The following is a 24,663-nucleotide window of genomic DNA, read 5'->3' as shown; positions in this document are numbered from 1 at the left end:
GAAGCAGTAATTAGATAAGAATTTATATCCCAAATGTCTGCTTATTTTAGACCCCATGACCTCTGTCCAACATAGTGAGACATTCCCCTTAAGCCCCTGCGAGCCCTGCGGAAAGTCCGAGAACAACTTGAGGCTCATATACCGGAAAACAGACCACTGATGTTAAGGAGGGAAGGCCAATCTGTTCCTAGTGGCCAAATTGCGGAAACATAGGGCACGTAATTATATCTCAGTTAAAAGATGAGTCTGGGGAACTGAGAAGGGCAGAGGAAGATAAACTGGCGATAGTTGAATCCTACCATAGGAGACTGTTACTACAGGAACATAGCGGCATATTCCACCAGATAGGGTTTATCCGAGGGGCATCCTTGCCACAAATCAGAGGAGAGGGAATGTCTGGAAGAACCTATTACTGAGGAAGAAGTTGGTAATGCCATCAGTTCTTACCGACTAATAACGGTGCCGGATTGATTTGGGAATAGATATTCTAAAATGTTTAGGACACAACTCATACGCCCATTAACAAGGCTGTTTAATAGTATTGGAGAACAGGGGGTGGCTAGTAACGACATGAGTGTTTCTACTACATCCCTAATACTGAAGCCGGGAAAAGACCCTGTGGAATTTTACAGCTATCCCCCCATCTTCCCACTTAATGACGATGCTAAACTGTATGCGAAAATCCAAGCCTGGAGACTGGGGGGAATTTTGCCAAGCGTGATTCATGAGCATAAATCGGGTTTTATTATGGGTAGACAAGCCCAGAATAACATTAGGCGAGCTGTGGATGTTAATGATGTAGGGGTGCAGACGGAACAACTCTTCTCGGTAGCAGCTCTAGCTGCTAGGCGTGCATTTGATAACATGGACTGGAACTTTCTCAAACAGATGCTGGCTGCATTTGGTTGTGGACTGACATTCATACCGATGGTTATGGCTAATTTCCAAACTCCTCCACGAAATTCTTAGTTAATGGGAGATACAGGACACCAGTAGACATGTCAGGGTCCGAGATAAGGATGCCCACTTTCCCCTTTAATCTTTGAGATGGCTATGCAGCCATTGGCGGCGACTATTAGGTGGAATCCTGTGGGCTTTATTACCGAATTCTCCCCGGCGTGGAGTAACTAGTTTTGGGAAAATTAGAGAGGTCGTACTGCCTTGAAGTTGATAGATTTTTATCGCGACTGGGAGCCACTCCAAAGACTAAAGATTTGTTCCATGTGGAAGAGAGGGAGCGTTACAGATGCATACAGTTTAGGCATTGGATATCTCAAAGGGAGGTAAAAGAAGCCGGAAGGTGTTGACCAGTAGGAGTGGAACTGACAATGAGGGAGGGGCAAAAAAAGAATCTCTTGGCTTTACCGCCTGTTTGATGGGGCACAGGCTTCCATACATGGACTGGTGTCAGAGGGATATGGATATATCAGATTAGGTATGGGGACAGATCTGGGATCAAGCACCCAGGGCCTCTAAATGTACTGCCATTAAGGAGTCCGTATGTAAGATTTGTTATAGATGGTGTTTAACCCCCCAGCATCTAAACAAAATCTCCTTTGTTGGAAGAAATGTGGGGGTTAGGGAGATCTGTCATAGGTGGTGGTCGTGCCCAAAAGCAAAGTTCTGCTGGAAGGAGATCCTGGGTCATATAAAGGAGATTACAGGAGTGGCGCTGCCCAACTCTCCAGTGGTGTTATTGTTGGGGGCAACAGTAGAAAATTCCTGTGTGGCCAGTGGATATAGGGCTATGCTTATCGCGCATCTGTTAGCTGCAACATGCATGACGCTGGCACAAGCATGGAAACAGAGGCGGGCCCCATAGTAGCATGGTGGTGGGTGAAGGTATTGTGTTTGGGGGGAGGGGTGTTCTGGCCATGGAAAAGATAGACACACTGGCATCAGTAAACTACCAGAAATATCTCAATGTTTGGCTCCTGTTTCATGAGTTTGTTCAGAATAGGGAACGGTATCAGACCCATTCTGCTTAAGGGCAGCTCCATTTTATAGTATAGGTGTCAACGCCGTATGAGATTAATGCAAATACGGAAGATATGTGTCCTGCGGGTTTGTTGGTGTCATCCCGTCTTTGATGTTGAGGAGGGGGGGTTTGTGGGGGGGTTGTTGTATGCATTTAAAACGCATCGTAAGGCAAGAGTCTGTAAATACGTGGTGTTTTCGTTATATGCCTATTGTTTGGGGCTACCATAGTGATGGCGTTGTCAAAATAAAGTTTTTTTTAAATGACTGCATAAAGCAGTTCGTTTTTTTCTGAACTGATCATGAAAAACACCCTTCACCCACCCCAAGCCCATAAACTGGCCCCTCCCCCTTTCACATACCTTATTCTCAGCGATGATTTTTTTCTGATGTGTCTGCCATCTTTGGAAGACAGCTGCTCCCTGCAACGTGCACAAGTGCGTGCAAGGGCTGACTAGGCATAGCCAGTGAAGGGAAGTTGCAGGAGTTGAGAATGTGGGTTTTTAGTGTCGTGAGACAGGTGGAAAGATGTTTGTGGTGGGGAAGGGATGGGGCAGCAGGCAGTGGCGGTTAGTGTTTTTGTGCGAGTTGTGGAGAATGAGGGGGAATGTGTTCTGTTGGGCAGGAATGGGTGTTGGAGGGTGAAACACTGAATTTACAACAAATGGAAGGAGAGTGGGGTTTGGGGGTTCAATAGATGATATTTCGCCATTTTGGAGGCCAGGCAAAATCGGCTGAAATAAATCTTTTTTTGTGTTCGGCCTTCAAAATGCAGAAATATCACATAGAACCCCATAAACATTAGGTCCTGTTTTTTCTAATTGATCAAACAATCTAATAAGTTGGAGTGTGCTTGCTTCCCCTGAATTAAGTTAGCGCCAGTAATCTGCTATGCTTGCCACTGCTGCGGTCACAATATTCACTTGATGTTTCATTGCGAAAAAAGGGTAGGCCATGATACTGGGTGCAATGCCTGTGGAGGGGATATTGAGGCTTTAATTGATTTAAAAAAATGTAGTGCCCTACCCATTTATTTGTTCTAGATGTAAGAATACCACCCAAGTGCTAGACTGAGAAATGTAACTGTGAGGAAGACAGCAAGCTGACATTAGCTGGTTAGGAAATGGCATACTTTGTGTGGTCCCAAGGTGAAATCGGCTTTGATTTTCATTTAGGACTGTGAATGTTTATTTACATCTGGCCAATATTAAATCCAACAAAATAGAATTTGTAATTGTTTCAATGAAGAAACATGGAGTTAAATGAATTAATTTTACTATACCCATCTAAAGATTGCCTTCTTTATCCATAGCTGCTAAAAAGAAATGCTGCCTCTCGCCTCGGAGCTGGTGCACTTGATGCGGCAGAGGTCCAGGTAGGTTTTGAATAGTCATATCTTTGTAATGACCATACATCAAATGGAGTAGTCTGCAAGGTTAATGTTTGCATAGAGAGGATGCTTTTATAGCGTGATGGTGGATGTTTATCAGTGCTGCGTTCTAGAATATAGCGCATTAAAACGTTGCTTGCCATTTTATCAGAGGTTGATTGCATTGCAGGCCCAATCATATATTTCTTCTTAATCTAGTTCGTTTTGATGGTGTCAAAGATGTGTGAAGTCACCATCTGTAGAAAACAAACACTAGCCGAAGTTAAAACTTATATTTAGAGGGAGTTGGGGGGGGGGGGGGGCGGGGAGTGGGAACCACGATCAGTTAAGTAATACTTTAATAGGACTTTAGACAAGTTTTTTTTTTTTTTAAAGTTAAACCACCAGTTATTTTAAGGTTAAATATACTATTATTTTCCAGAGACTTCTGTTTTCATTCGCTTCAAACATTTAGCCATTCTGCATGCTTTGTGACCCCAGGTACTGAGAAGCTTAATTCAAGACCTGTAGGACAATACCTAGTCCAGGTTCATGCCTACAGCCAAAAAGCACACCCAAACGCTTCAAACTGAGCTTTTATCTTAAGAACTGATAAATCTGGTGAAATCTCCATATATGCCTATATATTTTACTGTTTGATTAAAAAAAAAAAAACCTGCCTGTTTCGTGCTATATGTATTCATGCCAGCTTATCCACTAATGTTTCACTTTCCTAGGCACATTCCTTCTTTAGGCACATTAACTGGGAAGATCTCCTCGCTCGGAAAGTGGAGCCTCCATTTAAACCACTGCTGGTAATATTTTTTTTACTTCTGATTTTCTTCTCTGTCTTGGAAATTGATAATTTAATGTCTGAGTGTCCAGTATGAATGACTGTTGAGAAATATTCTCTTAGGCAACTTTCCCTCCATATTCTATGGACCCCCAAACTGTGTGCTTTTGTTTTATATCCTGTTCGGACTTTTTACAGAGAAGTGAATCTGTCGACTTCACTTCCCTGGCCTTTATGCTCATTTGTCACTGAAAAACTGGCTAGTCCTTCAGACGGTCAGTCCTGGGAAACCGTTTACCTTTTGTTTTGTACTAGTTACCTGTTTGGCTAACCTTTTCATATAGCACACAGCATTTTACAATGCAGTGGGGTTACTTTTGCATCACTGAAGACATTTACCGAAGGGATTTTTGGTTACTTTTAAATGTGCCTAAAGACACTCCAGTAGCAGGAGTTATATTTTTACAATTTCTGCTATATTTTTAGTGTGCCCATTCGTGTTTACTGTGTTTGGCTACTAATGGTGAATAGTGTCCTAGGATGGCTATGCCGCGAGATTTATTTGCTTGTTCTTTGGCCATTTTGCCCTTTGGGCTTCTTCGTGCCGTCTCAGGTCAAATTGCCTTTTATAGTAATGCATTTTCCCGCTTGACCCAGGAATGCGGGCTGGGAACTATCTTGTTTCAATCCACAATCTGGTTCCAGTGAGTCTTGTGTGCATGAATGAGTCTGCCCCACAGTGGTCTCTTGATTAGACCACTGCTGGTGTGCATGAGTGGTGTAGATCCTTGCTATTGGAGGGCTGCGTTTGATCACTCAACTGAATTTAGATTAAGACTGATTCCTGCAGCCATTCCAGCAGATCAGAGAAGCCAAGAATCATCTGATCCTCAAGACAGCCTTCCCCGCATCTGCGTCTTGCGACTGGGCCTTCTAAACCGAATGGCGATACCTCAAACACAATCGGCCGTTGAAGCACACTTAGCTGTTGCTCCGATGCCCCCTAAGGCCCCGGTAGAGAAAATCTACTGGTAGGCCACTTTGTCAACCGGCACATCGCCCTGCTTCACCAGACATATCCGAAAGCATTGCTAGGATTGCTTCGGCAGTGGGACTGAAGGAGAGGTCTAAAGAGACGAAGTGCAAGGAGCGGCCCGCCGACGCGCCGAAAGACGCACCCCGATGCTTAAGAGGACTGCATAGAGAGTCCCGTGCCTTTGTCTAGCTCTATTGGAGACGCATTTCGGCGCCATAGGGAGGAAAATGAAAATGATCCACCCTTAGACCCTTCTGGTTCGTCTAGATGGACCAGAGAAAAATTCGAAGCGTGTATGAATAGGTTGGAGAAATTTCTCACTTTCAGAGCACCCTACCCCCAAGAGACCTCAGGAGGACCCTCCCTCTGTGCCTGCTTCTAAATTTCGAAGAACTTTAGGACATTCTCAGGAAGATTACACTTCCATCCTCTCTGAAGACGAGATCCAGATGGACACGTATCGGGACATTTATGATCAGGAGGAGGATATTGCCTTCCTACAAGACTACACTGTGAATGACCAGGCGGATCCCATGGGAGACTGGGAGGACAGTCACCAGGTTGAGGCGGAACCATGGGCGCTCCCTACTCGCGACCAGGATGTCCTATGTTTGGATTCCCCTCGCTCCACTCTGGGCCGCCAGGCTTCCCCAGTGGACGACCAGATGGCATTGAGCGCCTTCTTGAGAAAGGCGGACAAACATTTTCAAATTGCCGCCCAGGAGGCTTTGCCTGAACAGGACTTTGTGTAGCATATCCTCAAAGAAAAGCCCCCTCCAGTCAAGCCATCACTTTTCTGAATTCCATTAAGAGGAGAGTGGCTCATTCCTTGATCACACCAAACCAGACTAGGTCAGTGAATCCAAGGGTGGAATAATTATTTTGCTCATCGCCTACTGTTAGGGAGAATTCTCATTCTATGGCTAATTTCCCTTACCCATAGAGTTCCCCAGCAGCTTTGCTGGATTTGAAGGTTTTTTCCCACTCTTGGACATCTTTTGCTATGTGTGTTCTAGGCTCTTTTTGTGTTTAATGTCTATGGGGTTTCTCTCACCTCCATAGGAACCATCTTTATTCACATGTGTTACACAGCACCCTCCATGCAGTGACACAGGGGTGTCGTAGCGACCCCCAAACATAGACTCCATACCCTGGGACGGACTACTGTCTCCGAGGGCATGTAAAGTCCCCATTGACTTTACTAGTCGATTTTTGTGAACTAAACCAGTGCAACCCATTTTACTATGGAAGTACTGGGAAGGGTTAATAGTTTCTCCCTTTTGTTCATTTTCAAGAGGGTACCGTACAGTCCCTCTTTCAAAAGTTTCTGGCTGGTGGCAGTGGTTACCACCGTAAATATTCAACCGTGAATATTTTCCTATGGGATTTTCCCATTGTTCGAGGCTACCACATTTTCTGACAGCCTCTAACATACCGCCGGTGTATTTTTATATTAACTTTAATCCGGTAGGTTTTATTTGCCAGAACTTTAATATAACGTCTTTCTCGTGTCTTTCTCTAAACTCCTAACCCAGGTCGGGGATCCTGTCCTTTTGGTGGGCTTCTGCCAAGAAGCCCTCTTTTCGGCGCCACTGAGTCTGGGGTGGGTCCATTGTGTGGGAGGGGGATTGGGACCCCTGGACAGGGTTGCCTCAGCAACCCATGTCACACTGTATCCTGATAGGCTGGAGGGTCTCCCGCCAAGATGACCACTCCACTGTGTGAGTGACAGCCAGGCTGTATGAATGGGTATCTTTTTGCATAAAAGCAGGGTCCTGAGGACTGGAATAGCAAGACGTCGCCACTGGAACTAAAAAGCCGAAGAGGAGAGAAGCCAAAGACATCTGCAATGACTGAACCACCGGTGAAGCCCTGCTGCAGCGTTTCACCACTTTTCTCCACACGACGAGAGAAGATCTTCATCTGAAAGAGCCTTCTTCCCTTGAGCTGGTGGAGCCAACCAGTTTGCCAATCGCCTTCCTGGACCTGCCCTGGTCGAATCATCAGTAACCTGTACTTGGAAACCGGATAGCCAGGCACCCGTCCACCCGGACCCCGATTTAGAGAACAGTACCTTTTTATTCGTCGGGCAGCACCGCGGCTGGTTTCATCCCTGGGTAGTGCAGTAACTCGAACCTTCCTCCATGACTAGAGCCTCCCTTCCTCTGCTGGATCCCCCCCAACTGCAGGAACTACCAGGAACAACCGCTACCGCAGGAGCCACTTCATTTTAAAGGTACATTGTTCCGCCAGGCTTCCTTTTCCGCGTGGTAGAGCTAAAGGTGTTTTAAATCCTTTACCTACCTATTGGATTGGCCGCCCCTCTCTTAACATTGTCTTTCACCTTCTGCATCCACCTTTTCAAAATCGTTCACCAAAGACTTGACTGCAGCTACAAGAACATTTTGCTCCTGGGCCCTTGCCCTGTACCACTGACTCTGGCACAGGCCTACTGACTCTGGCTAAATTTGTTAGAACTGCCTTCACTAGATTGCGTCTCAACTAGAACTGTGTTGGTGCACCTACTTATAACCACCCCTTTCTTCCCACTTTTAAACCTTGTGAAGTGCCATTTTGCTCCGTTTTCATTTAAGTATTTGCTATACTGATGTACTGCCTTGCCTAAACTGGTTCACAAACTAGTGGGAAGTGTTGCTGGGGCCTGTAAGAAGATATTTCTATATGGCTTGTGTTTTCCTTCCCTTGTAAGAAATTGCTAGAGTGCCATTTGTGTTTGGTCTCCACTGTGCCGTTTTGCTCAGTTTTCACCCTTGTTCAAACTTGTCTACAATTTAACTAGGGAGTTGTGTATACTTTCTTTGACCAAATTTAACTTGCTTAAGAACTGTGATAGATGTGTTTAACTAGAAGTGTATAACATAAATATATATATTCTTTTTACTACAAAGCTTTAGTCCGTGTTTCCTTGTTCCCTAGTACTGAAGGCCTAATGTGTAAACCCTGAATACTGCTCATCTCCCTCTTGAGATAAGTCTGACTGCTCAGCCACAGCTACCAACTAAATCTTTGTGGTACAGACTGATACCAAAGGGGATTTATTGCTCTCACCTGTAGTCCTAATCTTTAGTGTTCCCTAAGGGAACTGCACAGGATTCTGCTTAACACCTACTGACCCTACTTACATCAAGGGCCATGCCACTCCCGATTCCCTAGCGGTTACCACCACCTGGAAACGGGCGGGGGTACCCCTTGCTACGGGAGAGGCGCCTCCCGATAAGGAGTCGAAAAGGCTGTACACCTCTGGGAAACGAATCACCAGGGCAGCTGCCCTTTCCACGCGCATAGCAAACTACATTGCCTGCCAGTTATGCCGACGTGCAGTGGAACTTACTGCAGGAAGGTCTCCAGGAGGTGCCTGAACCCGCTAGAACCAAATTACTCTCCATCGTGGCCGAAGGCAGGAGAGTCAACCAGAACATACTGAAACAATCTGCATGCTGAGGAGACAGGAAGATCCCTAGCTCAGGGCACCCTGCTTAAACGACACGCTTGGCTCAGGAACTCTGGTTTCAAGCCGGAAACCCAAGCAGTTCCTATTAAGCCTGTCGAGGAGCCTAATCTCTTTCGTAAAGCAGTCGACGATGCCCTTGAGACTGCAAAGAAGTAGGATGAGACACTTAAGTCCCTTCAGCAAATCACCCAAAAGCCCTGCCCGAGAGTGCCGGTCCTTTCAGGGCCAATCCCGTTTCACACAAAACCAGTATAATACGGGAAATACCTGGGACTCAGGACAGGCATCCAGCACCCCCGCCAACTATCCACCCAGGGGACAGCGGCGCGGGAAAGGCAGAGGCCCCAACTCTAGGGGAGCCACAGCCTCTGGTCAGAAATGACCTACGGATCCACGTCCCCTCTCATGTCACCCCAGTCGGGGGGGCACTTAACATCTTTCATTTCAGCATGGGAGGGGATAACGTCAGACCAGTGGGTTATTAAGCTGGTCGCCCACGGCTAGTGCATGGAATTCACCCGACCACCACAATTCAGACCGCCCAAAGAACGTCGTCTGACGCCAGACCATCTGTGAATCCTGATGCTAGAGGTCGAAGCACTTCTAGAAAAGGACACCATACAAACCGTCCCTTTTCTTCAGGGAAACAAGGGTATTTATTCAGTGTACTTCCTTATACCCAAAAAGGAACTGACCATGCGCCCTGTACTAGACTTGTGCCCAGCAAATAAATGTATAAATGTACACTTGTTAATATCTTTTATTTATACATCAGAACCATAACCCAAACATCACTCAACCAATTCTCTTACATAAATATCTGATGATGAAGACTAAAAAATAAATGTTTACTTTTCTCTTCTTAATGAAAGTGTTCTAGTGTAATGTCTTTGAACATCTGTAAATGTGCCATGGGATCTTGACACGCATCTCACGGGGTGGGCCCCTCCCCCACCCCCATCTGCTACAGCAGACAGCGCATGGGGTGTGGTCCCCACAAGTAGTGTCCAACCACATAAACCTGTTAGAGCTATTAGCAGTATTCAAAGCACTGAAGGTCTTTTAGACACAGCTACAGGGGACGACAGTTCTGATTTTCCCAGACAGCACCACAGCCATGTATTACCTAAACAAACAGGGGGGCACACACTCTCCAGGGCTATCCAAGCTGTCCCAGAACATTTGGATGTGGGCTCTCAAACGCAAGATGTTCCTGCTGTCCCAACACATTCCCGGCGAACTCAACCCTCTAGCGGACGTGCTCAGCAGAGATTTCCCACTACCCATAGAGTACGAATGGCATCTACAGGAAGACATCGTATCCAACATCTTCGTGGAATGGGGCTTCACAGAGATCGACTTGTTTGCCACTCGGGAGAACGCCCAATGCCAAGACTACTCCTCCAGGTATCCCCAGAACCGCTCCAATGGGAACGGGCTCTGGATAACATGGTCAGGGAAATTTGTTTACGCTTCACCCCCCCGCAGCCCCCTGCAGCAACCCCCCCCCCCGACTCCCCTAATCAACAAGATCGTGCACAAGATGCACCAGGAACCAGTCACCATGATATTGGTGGCCCCCATGTCGGCCCGCCAACTCTGGTTCTCTCATCTGATGGAGATGTCCCTCTCCCCTCCTATGAAGTTGCCCTGCCCGTACAACATGTTGTCTCAGGACGGAGGGGAAAAGCTAGACCCATGCCCACAAACTCTGAACTTAGCGACCTGGCTCCTGAGGTCAAAGAGTTCGGACACCTTCAACTCCCTCAGAGATGCATGGACATACTTGGGGAAGCTAGGAAACCTAACACCCGTTATTGCTATTCCAGTAAGTGGAAACGCTTTGTCATCTGCTGCAATATCAAGGGCATCCACCCGATTGAGTGTTCTCCTACCCACATTGTGTTGTATCTGACCCACTTGTTGGACTCGGGACTGGTTTTTAATTCCCTAAAGGTTCACCTAGCTGCTCTCCTCTTACACAATGTCACAACAGAAGGTGTTGTGGTGGAAAATATCTGTTAAGGCCTTTATGGGAAGGGGTTAAGAGAATGAATCTCCCCGTTTCTAACCCAGCTCCCGGATGGGATCTAAATGTGGTATTGACTAGAATTATGGGTCTCCCTTTGAACCAATGCATAAAGCAAGTCTAAAAGACCTTACTTATAAGACGTCATTTCTAGTGGCTATGACTTCTATTAGAAAGGTTAGTCTTGAACCTTTTGTTACAGTCCACCGGGATAAGGTGGTTCTGCACACTCATCCCCGGTTTGCGCCTAAATTCATTTCGAAGTTCTATGTGAACCAATCAATTGAACTACCCACTTTCTTCCAGAATCCCACTAGCATGCCCGAAAGAAGCCTACACACACTAGATGTGCGCAGGGCAGTCCTGTTTTACCTGGAAAGAACAAGACCACTGAGGAAGAAAAACCAGTTTTTCGTTTCAGTGGCAGCTGGTAGAGAAAGGGATCCTGTCTCTAAATCAGCTATCTCAAGGAGGATTGTCAAATGCGTCACACTGGGTTATACTCTTGCTAAGAAAGAACTGCCCTTCAAGCCTAGAGCACACTACTCTGGGACTTCCAAAGCATTCATTGCAAATGTTCCCCTTGAGTCCATTTGGAAAGCGGCAACCTGGATTTCTGTACCCCTTTACAAAACACTATTGCATAGACACTCCTAGATTTGATTCTCAGGTGGGACAACAGTATTAAGATATCTCTTCACTACTGTTCCTTCTCTCAACCCATCTCCAACTCTGGGTCCTGCTCGCTAGCCTAAGCACAGCATGTGATTCTAAGCAGATTAACAAGCATCAGAAGACATGCATTACTCACCGTAATAGCATTTCTGATGATTGTATCTGCTTAGATTCGCATGCGCCCACCCTGCCTCCCCGCTCGGGTGGAAGGAACGTAGACGTCTTACTACTTTCTCTCTTTATGTACTCATTCACAATAGCCTTGCGCTCCCTCATGGCAGAAAAAATACAATTGGAGGGACCTCAGCGCGTGAAGGATTTTGGGTACACTACACATCACGATAGGGATAGTGTTTGACACGCCTATTCCGACATTCCCTTTCGTTCTCTGAAAGACTAGATGCAATGGTCTGCGGTTACCACTGGATGTTAGACCATATGCACAGCATGTGCATCTAAGCAGATACAATCATCAGAAATGCTATTACGGTGAGTAATGCATGTCTTATCTGTGAAAGTCTTCTGTAACCTTGTTCAACCCCACAGGAACATTTCCTAACTTTGTCACCTCTCCTAAAGGATATTTGAGAACATTTGGGCACAAGGTCCCATTCAACTTAGACTGATAGAGTGAGGGATTCTATTCCTGTGGACTGGTTATTCAGTTAACTACTTAACTTCCTGTCGGGTCTATAGGTGAATTGTATAATATGTCGTAACCAAAGGTGACTGTTTTATGTTTAGAGTGTTGCATGAGATTACCTGCTTTATTCATTTTCCTAAGTGTTTTTGGGCCAATAATAAATACAGTAATTATGTACTTGCCTGTCTTAGTAGAATCATTGTATATTTCACTGTTTGGACTCGTTGTGGACCCCTGATCTCCCCCCAACCCCTCCACCTCTCCTGAGACTTACCCTTGAACACTCTCCATGCTTACGATTGGGCTTTGGTGAACTCCCAGAGTTCCCCTGTTCACTATAACTAGGGTGCCCTCCTGAAATGTCCTCCCGGCCAGATTTGAGAAATTAATCTTAACAGGGGCAAACCACACCCCAAAACACGAGTTTGGGTAGCTGCAAAACTACTACAAACCACTGAATTCTTTTTGTTTGTTTGTAGGAACTAATTACTCTTTTATTCTTATGAACTTGTTGAAGGTGCTTTCTTTTTAAAAAAAAAAAAATAAAAAAAAGTTTAATCAATTCTTTATTGATTTTAACAATATACACATCACCAATATAAATGAAATAAAAGTACCTTCATGGGCAGCAATTTATAAACCATATGAACATGACATCAAATCAGAATATCTATACCCATGCATCAAACTTCCTTGCAATTAGACATCGTCCTCTACGCAGTAGCAGTATCATGTTAGTAGCCGACCTAGGAATAGTTATGTTTAGGGTGATATCTATACGATCGAAAATCTTGTTCCAGAAGGTTTGCACGCTCGAACAACCCCAAAGTGCAATAACGTACCTCTGTACCCCTCACAACTTCAAAAATATAATTATCCATCAATTTAAGTGTATGCATCCTTTCTGTGGTCCAGTATAGCCTCCCAACAACCTTCTGCCTTATAAGTCTCAAATTCATGTCAATTTTTGCATTAGCCTCACCCTAAGCAGATCTTCACTTTCCTTTTCAGTTATCTCTAAATTAATATCCTCCAACCAAACCTTTTTTAATCTTACCACGAATGTACATAGTCAGATCCCATAGTCATAAATTGCATATAAGTAGACACTCCGTGTTCAGGTCCATCAAATAGTTAAGAAATCCCTGGTCTCTCTTCTACATCTCTCAATTGTATTCATCGTCTAATTCAAAAGTGTACTTAATTCTGTAAAGCGATTCAATTCCCTCCTATTCAAGTTATATTAATTTCTTAATTCCTCAAAACTCTGTATTCTATTACCCTCCAAAGCATCTCCAACCTTAAGGATACCTCTCCTAATCCAGCTCCGGCAGTGCAAACATGTGTTTTGCAATTGCAACGCTTGATTATGCCATATAGATGCTTCATGACTAAACCCAAAATATTGATTATTTTTCTTTAAACCAAGTCACCAAAGCATTCTTGGTCTCCATAATCGGTTGAAGCCTAGTGCTTCCCCTTAATATAGTTTCCATTGTATATATGGTGTCAAGAGCATAATGCTTTTACAAACTTCCCTTTCAATATTCAGCCAAATTGGGCCACCTCCATCACATTAGTAAAATGATGCAAACCTTTGTTTACCAGAAGTCCTTTGTAATATTTAAAAATATCTGGATATCCAAATCCTCCCTCTTGTACTTTGCGCAGCAACATATATCTTGGAAAGCGTGGTCTTTTCCCAATTCCCCCCCCAAAATTCAGAAATACCTTAACAATTTTCTTCAAGTATTTCTTCGCTATCAATAAAGGAAGCAACTGGATAATATACAACACTTTAGGTAATAATACCATCTTAATTGCGTTTATTTTGGCCCACAAAGTTAAACCCAACCTTTCCTACTTTGTATGTTTATTGACATTTTAGATTACCTTATCAATATTCAGCCTCACAATCCCCTTTAAATCTCTAACAAAATGAACCCCTAGAAACCTCACGCCATCACTCAATGTATATTCTAAAAAATTCCAATTGACCCTATCAAAAGCTTTCTCTGCATCAAAAAAAGCCAATAGGGAATCCAAATCCTTATTATGTGAACAAATTACATTCAAGATTGTCCTGATATTGTCATACCCATACCTCCCCTGGATGAAGTCTACTTGCGATCGATCAGTCAAGTTCTCCATGTAACTATATATTCTATTTCACCATATATTTGTGAATAATTTCAAATCCACATTCAACAATATCGCCTATAGTTCTCACATTAATGACGATCTTTATCCTGTTTTGGAATCCGTTATCAAGGCCTCTTTCATTGAGTGACACAAAGTCCCTGTCAATAGACAATCATTAAACACTTTACACCACACTGGTAACTGCCTCAAAAATAATTCATAAAATTCAGGAATCATTCCATCCAGTCCCGGTGACTTCCCTCCATTAAGCTGGTTTATTGCCTCAACCTCACTTACTTCAATATCTGTCTCTATCTTGTCATTTCCTTCAGACAACAACTTTGAGAGCTTAATTTTATTAAAAATAAACTTTAAATCATTGCATGGAGAGTTGTCTTCCATATACAACTTCAAATAAAACTCCCCGAAGTGATCAAACATCTGTGTATTTAAGTAGTACATTTCCTTGATCCGTTAATATTGATGTAACACACGATTACGCTATTATTCAATTTAATTTATTTGCCAACAATTTACCATTTCTGTCCCCAAATTCCCAAAACCTTTGTTTACGATAGAATATTCATTACTCTTATGTCCAGTCCCCTTTCCTCCATACTGTATGGGCGTCCCTTCAGAGGGACGGGAGACGGAACCTTTTTCACCAGAAAAAGCATTCTTTAAATTTGGAAGCAGGTGCGGCCCAGGGAGCATGTGCTGCCCTGACTCTACCCTTCGGCGCCGCACCTCAATCCCCTTTTCTGCAACAGGCCTAATTCACCAGCCCTCCTGGGTTTGGCTTTGGCCATGTAATTTCTTGTGCGGATACTTCTTCTTTGTTGTTTTTTGTCTATCATTCAGGTACTCGGTCCTCAGGTGTCACGCTCCTCCCCGGCGCATGTCGACTTCCACAGGGTTCAGCAGGTGTCCATCCAGCAACAGGCTCTTCCTGATTTCAGACCCCCACGTCCTCTGCCTACGTTGCCTTGGCTGAGACCATGGTTGGCAAGCTTGTACAGCGTGTGGCTCGCTGTCATCGAAAGCCATCAAGGAAGTGCACGAGGGCCAACACAAGTCACTTCCGGCCAACATGCACGCCCACGCAGTCAAGGCCAAGGCAACGGCCATCGCATTCCAACGCCATGTCCCTTGGCAAGTCATAAGCAGGGTGGCCACTTGGACCTCTCCCTCAGCTTTCTGCAAGCATTACTGTTTGGATGCCAGCTCTAGATCTGATGCAGCTTTCGGACAGGTGGTTCTCAGGAACAGTTTTGTTTAAGGAGGCTCTCCTCTCCACCCTGGGGCTACATTCAGTTGTAATCGCCAATACAGTATGGATGAAAGGGGGCGGGACGTAAGAGTAATTATAAATGACTCACTGTTAGTCCCATTTCTTGCATACGTCCTACCATTCCCCCCCCCCCCCCCCCCCCCCCCCCCCCCCCCCCAATACTGGTGTCATTAGGCAATGTTAAATCTATTGTCGACGTGTCAATGGGGACTGAGGTGTGGTGCCGGATTTTAAAGGTTTTTTCTGGTGGAAAAGGTTCAGTCTCCCGTCTGGAGAAAAGGGGACTAGTACGTTAGTCACTATAGTGAGTAACTTATCATTTCTCTGCCATTGTCAAATTGATTCATCATCTCACTTTCTAAATTCTCAATTCATTTCTACTCTTTTCTGTACCAAAATGTACACATTTTCTCTGTAAATTAACAATCTCCTCCCATTTTCAATTTTCTTCAAAATTCTGTATTCTAGCATTAGCTGATTTACTAATTAGTTCTCCTCTTATCTCTGCTTTAAAACATTCCCAAACTACTTTTATATCAGCTGTACCAGTATTCTCTTCAAAAAAATTACTAATGTCTCAAAGCTCATAACTGTCAGATCTCTCAAAATCCCTGCTTGCAATTGTAACTTTGAAGTCACTGATCACTATCTGCAAATCAATTAGCGCATGATCAGAGCTCGCTCTTGCCCTAATCTCTGAGCTTGTCACATGACTAAGCAATTAGACAGAGGGATATAATCAAGTCGTGAATACAATTATGTACTGGCGAGTAAAAGGTAAATGTTTTATCTACTTGATGCATTTCCCGCCATATATCAAATCATATTTTTGGGTAAAACCTCAAATCCCTACTTTTCCCCTCACCACTAAACCTGCCGTTTGACTTCCTATTCAGAGTGCTATTAAGCACTGGGTTAAAGTCTCCACCTATAATCATATTTCCCCCCTGCATTTCATCCAACAGTTTACTCGGTGTCTCTAAAAATTGTGTAGTTGGCGAGCACGGGGAATAAATAGACCACACGGTCAACCTTTCACCATTAAGTATTATATCCTCAAAGTATGCGCCCTTCATCATGTTTCACCATCTTCTCAATTGCCACTGCTCGTCCCCTTCTGAACAAAATACTCACACCTCTAGATTTCGAGTCATAACTATTCTAAATTACCTGCGTATATTTAGAGTTCATTAAAAACTTTTCAGACTGTTCAATCAAGTGTGTCTCCTGGATGCATACTATATCCCCTTTACTCCTCCAAATTCTCGTCAAAACCTTTCTTCTTTTGAACGCACAATTTATACCCTTCACATTGCAAGAAATAAAATTTAATGACATCTAGTCTTAACAATGTATGCTTTTTCGCATACCAGCTAAAAATGGAGCATGTTCCATTTCAAGACTGCTAGATATGCAACTCATTTCATAAAACAAAAAACATGCACTACAACAAACACAACGGAACACCACAAAAACACACTCAATTAACAAATTCCGTAGATAAACTCTGAATTCTGACATCCATCAGATACCTTACGAATTTTTATGCACAAAGATTACATTCTCGAACAATACCCACCAGCAGATCCATGCCCAAATCTTTTAAGTCTTTCATCCTCAGTTTCTCCTCCTCACCCAATATAAATCTATTTCCTATACCCACTTAATTTTCACACATGACTTTCATAAATGAGTCACCCCTTTATTTTCCAAGCCCAAACAATCTATTTTGACACAAAAAAAGCATTTACTATCCTATTCTATCTATCTAAAGTATACCCAAATCCCATAAAGCAACAATCGACTAATTGTTTAAAGAACCAAACCAAAAACTCCTCAATCTATCTCAAAGTAAAATGGAGCAAAAGCCTATGAACAAAAACTAAACTTTCATTTCATTTGCATCAGAATTTCTAATATAGTGCAGATTAACATTACTAAATTTATCTAGCCACTGGATCTACACGCAGTATATATTTATCCTACATAAGCACCCTACGTCCTAAACACTATACTGATCATACTTTCAACACATCTCTCTATTTAGTTCACCATTCACGAGCAACTCAGACCTACATAACTTGAAACTTAACCTAGAACTCTGGATAAGTAACACAGCAGCATAGAAAAACATGTAGACACTGCTCGTCTGGAGCATCATCACAGTAATTATTCATGCAGCTTCATAGTCTTTCAATTATCCATGTCAATTTTTAACCATTTTATTTCCTCCTTTTCTCGATATATGCAGTACATGTTAGAAAGTCACCAACTAGGCCTTTCTTCTTCTTCCTTCCCACAGTTTTGCAACAAGTAAAAAAAAATACATCCCAACCAGATCGAGTCACTTCCCCTCTCTATCAGCATTCCCTGCTTCACAAAATTAATAGTTCAGCACCTGTTGATCCTCAACTCTTTTGCATAGTTCCTTTTAAACAGTGTAGTGATTGCCTCGGAAGACCGTACATGCTATGAGGTTTGAAGACTGAGCATTACACGGTTATAGAACCACATACTATTAGCTATATACTCTCGCTGTATCACTCAGTCTGGATCAGCAAGTATGCAGCCGCTTCTAGCCTGCAAATTCATATGTATCCATTGCCTTGTCGATTCATTCACATAAAAGAATCTAGCATCCGGATTTCATCCTGCGTTAATCAGTCCATTAACAGCCTGCTCTGCGAGAGGTACAAGCAGTGCCAAGTCATTCGAGCTGATAAGATGTCACCACGAAACCGCTCACTAAAAGTTACATTAACCCATCACACATTGCTGTTCTGTCGGGGGTTCCAAGTCAATAAACCATATAATTCCCCTGCTTACTGTAACGTTCTGTAGCACGTGACTTTGCCAAAATCTTTTCCATTTCCCCTCTTCACCTTGAAGCACATCTCCACTTCAATAGGGCTCACCATGCCTCAAAGTGTTGCCCCCATGAGCTATAATTGTAAGTACATATGTGAATGCTTCTCCCAACCAACCGCATGGCGTTACTCCTGGGCATCCGTACATCCATACCTTCGTAATGCCTTTGCACGCATTTAGTGTTAAACAAGTTCTGACCCTCATCTTCATTACGGAAGTTTGGAAGCTACGGAAGCAACCATAGTCTCACATCTCTGGCGCCTATTAGAAGACTCTCCAGCTGGTTCACCGCAGTGCGAAACATCCGCCCTCACGTTCTGAATTACCCCTATGTGTAACATGACTGAAGCCTTACGCTTAACTTCACGTCAGCACATGCTTTTCTCCCTCTGTTAATGCTCATCTCTCAAAAAATAACTAAAAAAGTTCAAATTAACGATTATTTTCCAGCGGCCATCTTTTCCATGCTTATATGCTTATACAAGGAAAGATTCGTAAAAGAATAATAAAAGATGCAAAAAAATAACAAGTTAGTAAAGAGTGGGAGACCACCATAACTAAACATGTTTAGCTACATTTTCTTTTTTAATGCAGTTGTAAGATTTTGCTCTAACATGCCTTCCATGGAATCCAATTCAAGATCAGTTAGAAATGCTCCAGCTGATTTATGGTCTGTAAAGGAGTGCAAACGCCCATCCTGAATTATCCTGAATATAGCAGGGTATCTCATATAATATTTCATGCCTTTATCCTGTGCCTTCAATTCAGCTTTGCCAAAAACTCGCCTTTTTTCTAGAATGTCCTTGCTCAAATCCACAAATATAATTATCTTGTTGACTGCCCATGCTATATCTCTCAACTCACAAGCTCTTTTAAGTATGAGTTCTTTAAAATGTCTTGGTCTCTCTCCCATTGAAGGTTTAGGACCCAAAGACCAGTGCGCCCTTTCAATTTCCAAAGATAATTTTGGATCCAAAGTCAATATTTTAGTCAACAGTTTCTGTAAAAAGACAATAGCATTACCTTTATCAACGTTCTCAGGAAAACCAGCTATCCTGAGGTTGTTTCTTCGTGAGAAATTCTCTTGCTCATATATCAGTTTGTCATTTAGTAATTTCAATTCCCTGACCTGATTAGTTAATCTCAGTCCTTTCATCCATTGCGTTCAAATAGTTTCTGCTGAATCAACCCTCTTGGTCACTTCCATTAATTTTTCTTCTGATTGAAAGAATGTAGTCTCTATCTCTGCAATATCCAAAGTAACCTTGGTTAGCAACTCCAACAATCTATCTTCTCGGTTTTCATCTGTCTTTTTTTCTCTACTCCTTTCTGCTGTTTTGCTGATTTGGTCATCTCTGCGGTGCCAGGTGTAGACATGATTAATGAATACAAGAGCATCAGTATCGGGGCACAGGAGCACAGCCTTTACGCTGCCATCCCTGGAGCCGACAGTTCTAGAAATACCAAATACTTTTTAATTGTAGTTATTTTATTTAGATTGTCATTGAGGTAATCTTCCATTTTCATTGTGCAGCTTTCCCATTTCTCTCATTGGCATATCTGCTGACCTTGTGATAACTTATTTTTGGTAAATGAGGGCTTTTACTTGCTGAACTCCTATCCTTTTAGGGGCACTGATGTGTTCTTAAGTCTGCCAGTGCAGTGAGACAGAGTACCCTGTTTTAAGTCGTTTTTTTAACTCTACCTCCCTCATGGACAGTTGTACAGAAGAACCTTGTACCTCCTTTATTTTACTATAAAGGCCATTCCAGTGGTACCATATTTTAACACTTTGTGTGTACTCTTGTGCACTTTACCTTTTAACAGCGTTGTTGGGTAAGATTTTCATATTTGATAAATCGTTCTGACCTGTGAAGGCGAGCGTCCCCCAGATAGCACGATCCTCCCCACAATGAGAGACAATAATGGACTCTCCCAGGATGGGAATAAGGCCAGGACAAAGTGCGGGTGAGCTTAAATGGGAGTTTTATCAATCAGAATAGGGCATGCAAAGAACTCTGCAAACTCCGAGAGCGCTCTGTCTGACAATAGCAAAGACAGGCGTATATATTTACAAAAAAGCGTCATAAGAACCTACATGCTATAGGGGGCACAAGTTCGTGGGGATTGGGTGGCGACGACTAGCTATAGGTGCTGCTGCGATGTGGTTTGCCGTGGCTGGAGGACGTCACTGGTTACCCTCGTGGGTTGGGCTGGGCCTGGCAGGTCAGCTAGGCTCATCCGGACGGTGGTGTTGTGCCAGCCGTGGCCAGTGTCAGTGATGAATGTCTTTACTGGCTTTTTTGCCCTAGGGCCACACACACCGCAGTCATTCAACATTGCAATATTATCTTCCCTGGTAAATCTTCCAATAGGTTATTCTACAGTTTAATGCAACACAGGAGGAATGCACCTAGAGTGGGATCTGTTGGCGATACATCAATACATGGTTACCATCGTCCTGTTGACCGGGTATCCTAGGTCGCGAGGTTGGGTTTCAGGGCATGGGACAGGCGATCCGCGTTCTCATGTCTCGTTAGAAGTCATTATGGATGTGTTCCTGTGGTTTTGCCATAATATTGGGTGTCCTAATTTTACAGGGGCCATTAACCTAAGGTGATCCGGTGGGTCGTGGAGCCTAAGAAAGGGCGCCTTTGGATCTGTGTTTTTAGGCCGGGGTTTACTTCTGGGTTGTAAATAATTCAGGTGGCAGGCCGTGGCCTTGGGTGCTGCGGGGCAATGTGAATGTTTGAAGCGGCTCCAGCCGAATTGGGGGAGGTGGAGCAGAGCAGCACAGGCGTCTGCTTTTTCGTCTGGCAATCTTCACTGGGAGGAAGGGGGAATGGCCTTGCATGTGCTCACAAAGGTATTTTCCTCGTGTGTTGCAGATTTAGGTGGAAGAGACATAAACATTCACATAATAAACAATACTCATTGAGTCTTTTCAAAGCTTATGTTTGGACATTATTAGTGCCTTTCACATGGCCATTTAACACATGTTATCTATACTTTAAGTATTTAACACCCACAGCATTCTTTTACATTTCTGTACGTGTGCGGTAAGTGAGGTAGTAGTAAGGTTGGTGGAGCACGCAGGAACAAAACCGTCAACCAGGCAGACGGCAGTGACACATAGTGAGCTTGGACCTACATATGGTGCCTTTTCATGCACTCCTTACATGAGCTCTCAATATGGTTGCATTTGTCTTCCTTTGCACTCTAGCAGCATTAGTTCAGTTATGGCGCGGGACCGTGGGGTGCAGTCTTCGTGATGAAGCACATAACACAAACCCCCGGGACACTTTTACTATTTGCGCGTAGCTACAGGGATGTGGGTGCTTCATCCCTACTGTCATATAAGCACACATTCTGCCATTTGTATGGAGGTTACAAGTTTTTAATCAGAGAGGTCGAGAAGAGGAAAGTTTCATCACAGGTGGTTTGCTCGTTAGCATTTGGGGACTCTGCTTTTGTCAGGGGACCATTTTACAGTTCTTTTCCACCCCGGCCCTGCTGGCCGGGTCATACTGGAAACAGCGGTACACTGCGGAAGGTGAACTGTTACAGTGTTGGTATCGAACACTAGCTCATGTCCGTCTGTTCGTGGGAACTGGCTCTCAGCGGATCTGCCAGAGGGCTGCGGCCACAGGGATAATTGAAACTCTCCAAGGGTGGGGGCCGCGCTGCGGTGCACAGGGCTCAAACCAACTTTATTTCACAAAATGGTTTCCAGGGCCTAGCTAAATTGAGCAGGTTTGGTCAATGTCTTCAGCCAGTGGCCCCACCCACCACCTGGGCCCTGGTGGCATGGGGGACCCTTGACGAGTCATGGACTTCACCGGGGGAGAGGATGCAGGGGAGGGGGGGTCTCTTGGACCAATCCTCCCATACATTTCCCCCTTTCGTTACTTAAGTAATGAATACACTAAATCCTCCAATCTCCTGCACTCTTCCTCGTCAATTATAGCGTCATCCCATGCAGGGGTGCCTTTTATGGGCATCCATGCCCTGCACACCCCTCGCAGGCTCTCTCCTCTCCTAGCATATTCATCTGGGGTGCAGGTCAGGTATATACAACCGCTCTCCCCTTCTAAGTCCACCCACACCTCCTCGTACCATTCAAGTATACGGGGCTCTTTAATTGTAGTGTGCCATAATCTATCTATTATATCCTTGTCGTGGTACCTGGGCACCATCTTGAATCTTGACGTCTCATTTGTCCCGGTTTGTACCTGTACTTCCTGCATTGTTTGTATTGTACCGCGGCCGTTGCCCATTGTCACCATCATTGCACCATTCGGCACTGCGTTAGTGCAACATCGAAGACCCACCTGGCACAGGCAAAAAAATGAAAAGGAGGAACACTACAGCCGGCATCAAAAATTTAAGTCATACCCAGCCACGATGGGACCCAGGAGAAGATGTTGTCGAACCATGTGCTTTCTTCTGCTCCACCTTCCATTTTCATTCTTTCTCCTAGGTTATGTACTGCTTTGATCACGTGGGACAGGGAACTGTTATCCGCGTCTTCGGAAGGTACAAACGTGCAGCAGGCACTTCCACTTTTTCGGCAAACACCTCCGTCCATTGCTGTCAACAGGTCCAAGACATACCTATTTTGCATGGTCATTAGCCGCAGTGCTCGCAGTTCCACTTTTATGACATTAAACCCTTCTTCAGTGTCATTTGCCAGCTGGATCAGCTCTCAGCGTGTGATTTGGAGCCACTTTGCATTTGCTCGCGCCTGGATGCTTGGGATGAGTGAGGCAAAGAAAGTTTCTGCAGAGCTGAATAATCGATATCTATCCGGGATCTGTGCCAGCAGTTCTGATGATGCTTTTGATATGTAGTTTGATGATCGTCTGTTTCGGGACAGCACCTTCTCCTTGTCCCCGGAAGCCAGGACATATACTTGGGACTCTGCAGTTGGCTGGGCCTCATTCTGCTGAAGTTTTTCTCGCCTTTTCTTGCTCCCGTCAATGTGGCTTTCCAGTATTACCATTAGTGCGGAGTGTAGGGTGGCCAATGAGCAGCTGCCACCCCAGGATTGTGGGAGGTGTAGGTATGCCTGGTTGCCACATACCCAATAAGTGTCCATTAGGGCCGCTGTCCCTTTTCTCATATCTTGGATGGTGAGGGTCTTGTTACAGTTTTTGTTTACCCCCATGATGGTTCTCCCGTCTCCCTTGAAACACAGTTCATAGTTTATTTCTTTCTGCAGCTTGAAGGGTTTTTCAATGGCCGTTACCCAAGTCAATTTTGAGATGTGTTCCTTCCATACTGGTGTGCACGTCTCTTCTATCCATTGCAGTTTCTCTGGTGCCACACCTCGCAGTGCTTCAGCCTTACACATTATCTCTTCGTCTTTCCACTTATTTCCTGAAAAAAGTGTCCCTTGTATTATAAAAATGGCTCCTCCAAGCATACCACTCCTACCGCCTTCGGATAACAGGTCTTCTCATTCTGCAGCATTTTAAGTCGCGTTGTGTGCCTGGAAGGTGTTCTTAATCCTGCACAACGTGAGATGGAGACATTGGGCATCGACAATAGGCAACTCTTTGGGTAACAATACTTTGGGTGTACCTGAAGCATGGGGAATGAGGGAGCAGACATAACAGCTCTCATTTGTGGTTTGCTTAGCCGTTGCACTCATGTCTGCATACCATTTATTTGTCTGGTGGGGGTGTCGTGGGTCTTCCATTTTGTCTAATCCCAACCCATAATATTCATCATATTTCCTACGCCCGCCTCCCTTTTCAGACTGTTATTTCTTTTTCTAAGGTATTTCCCAGCTTCAAGGGCGATGGACAGTGTGTGCCCCCCTTTCTACGTCTCGCCCCCCCTTTGCCCAATCATCATATAATACTTCATATCTCGCTGTCATTTTTCATTCTCTTTCTTCATGCTATCTAGCAGTGTGTTTTTTGTTACGGGAGCAGGCCGGCTGGTGGGGGTGTTATATAACCAGGATATAGCAGAGGGGTTACGATCATTTAGACTACGGGCATTGTAATTAGATACTTTTGGCGGGGAAGTTGTGTTGCTGTGCATTTTTCCTGCAAACCATTTCGCGCTATAGCAACATTAGATGGTGTCGTGTAATACCCCCATACCAGTTTAGTTCCATCCCATACCAAAAAATCACCTTCTTTAGTGTTTACAATTGCTGTTTCATTTGTCACATTAATCGCAAATACCCCAACACGGGAACACTTCCCTTACTAGGAACTTTGCAGCGCTTTTAGCGTCAGGTCGTTCACATTGGCCTGCTTCCACCCACCTCGAAAATGGACACACAACCACAATCATGTAGCGTGCCCCATTACACCTTTCCCCCATATCCGCATAGTCTATGTGCAGTTCTCTGA

The 24,663-nt window shown here is 44.2% G+C and overlaps 1 protein-coding gene across 2 annotated transcripts in view; it reads left to right on the top strand.

Moving 5' to 3' along the window:
* The window catches only part of RPS6KB1 (ribosomal protein S6 kinase B1), a 718,570-nt gene that overhangs the window by 427,244 nt on the left and 266,663 nt on the right, over positions 1-24,663 (top strand). For both annotated transcript variants that reach the window (XM_069615097.1, XM_069615096.1), the window contains exons 11-12: positions 3,290-3,352; positions 4,084-4,161. In XM_069615097.1, the coding sequence (XP_069471198.1) occupies positions 3,290-3,352; positions 4,084-4,161 (141 nt within the window). The remainder of the gene's footprint in view (positions 1-3,289; positions 3,353-4,083; positions 4,162-24,663) is intronic.

The sequence above is a fragment of the Ambystoma mexicanum genome, chromosome 9 (genome assembly GCF_040938575.1).
Source record: "Ambystoma mexicanum isolate Mex_15411 chromosome 9, UKY_AmexF1_1, whole genome shotgun sequence".
Lineage (NCBI taxonomy): Eukaryota > Metazoa > Chordata > Amphibia > Caudata > Ambystomatidae > Ambystoma > Ambystoma mexicanum.
Note: the sequence above shows the minus strand (reverse complement) of the source record. Positions and strands in the feature narration are given on the sequence as shown.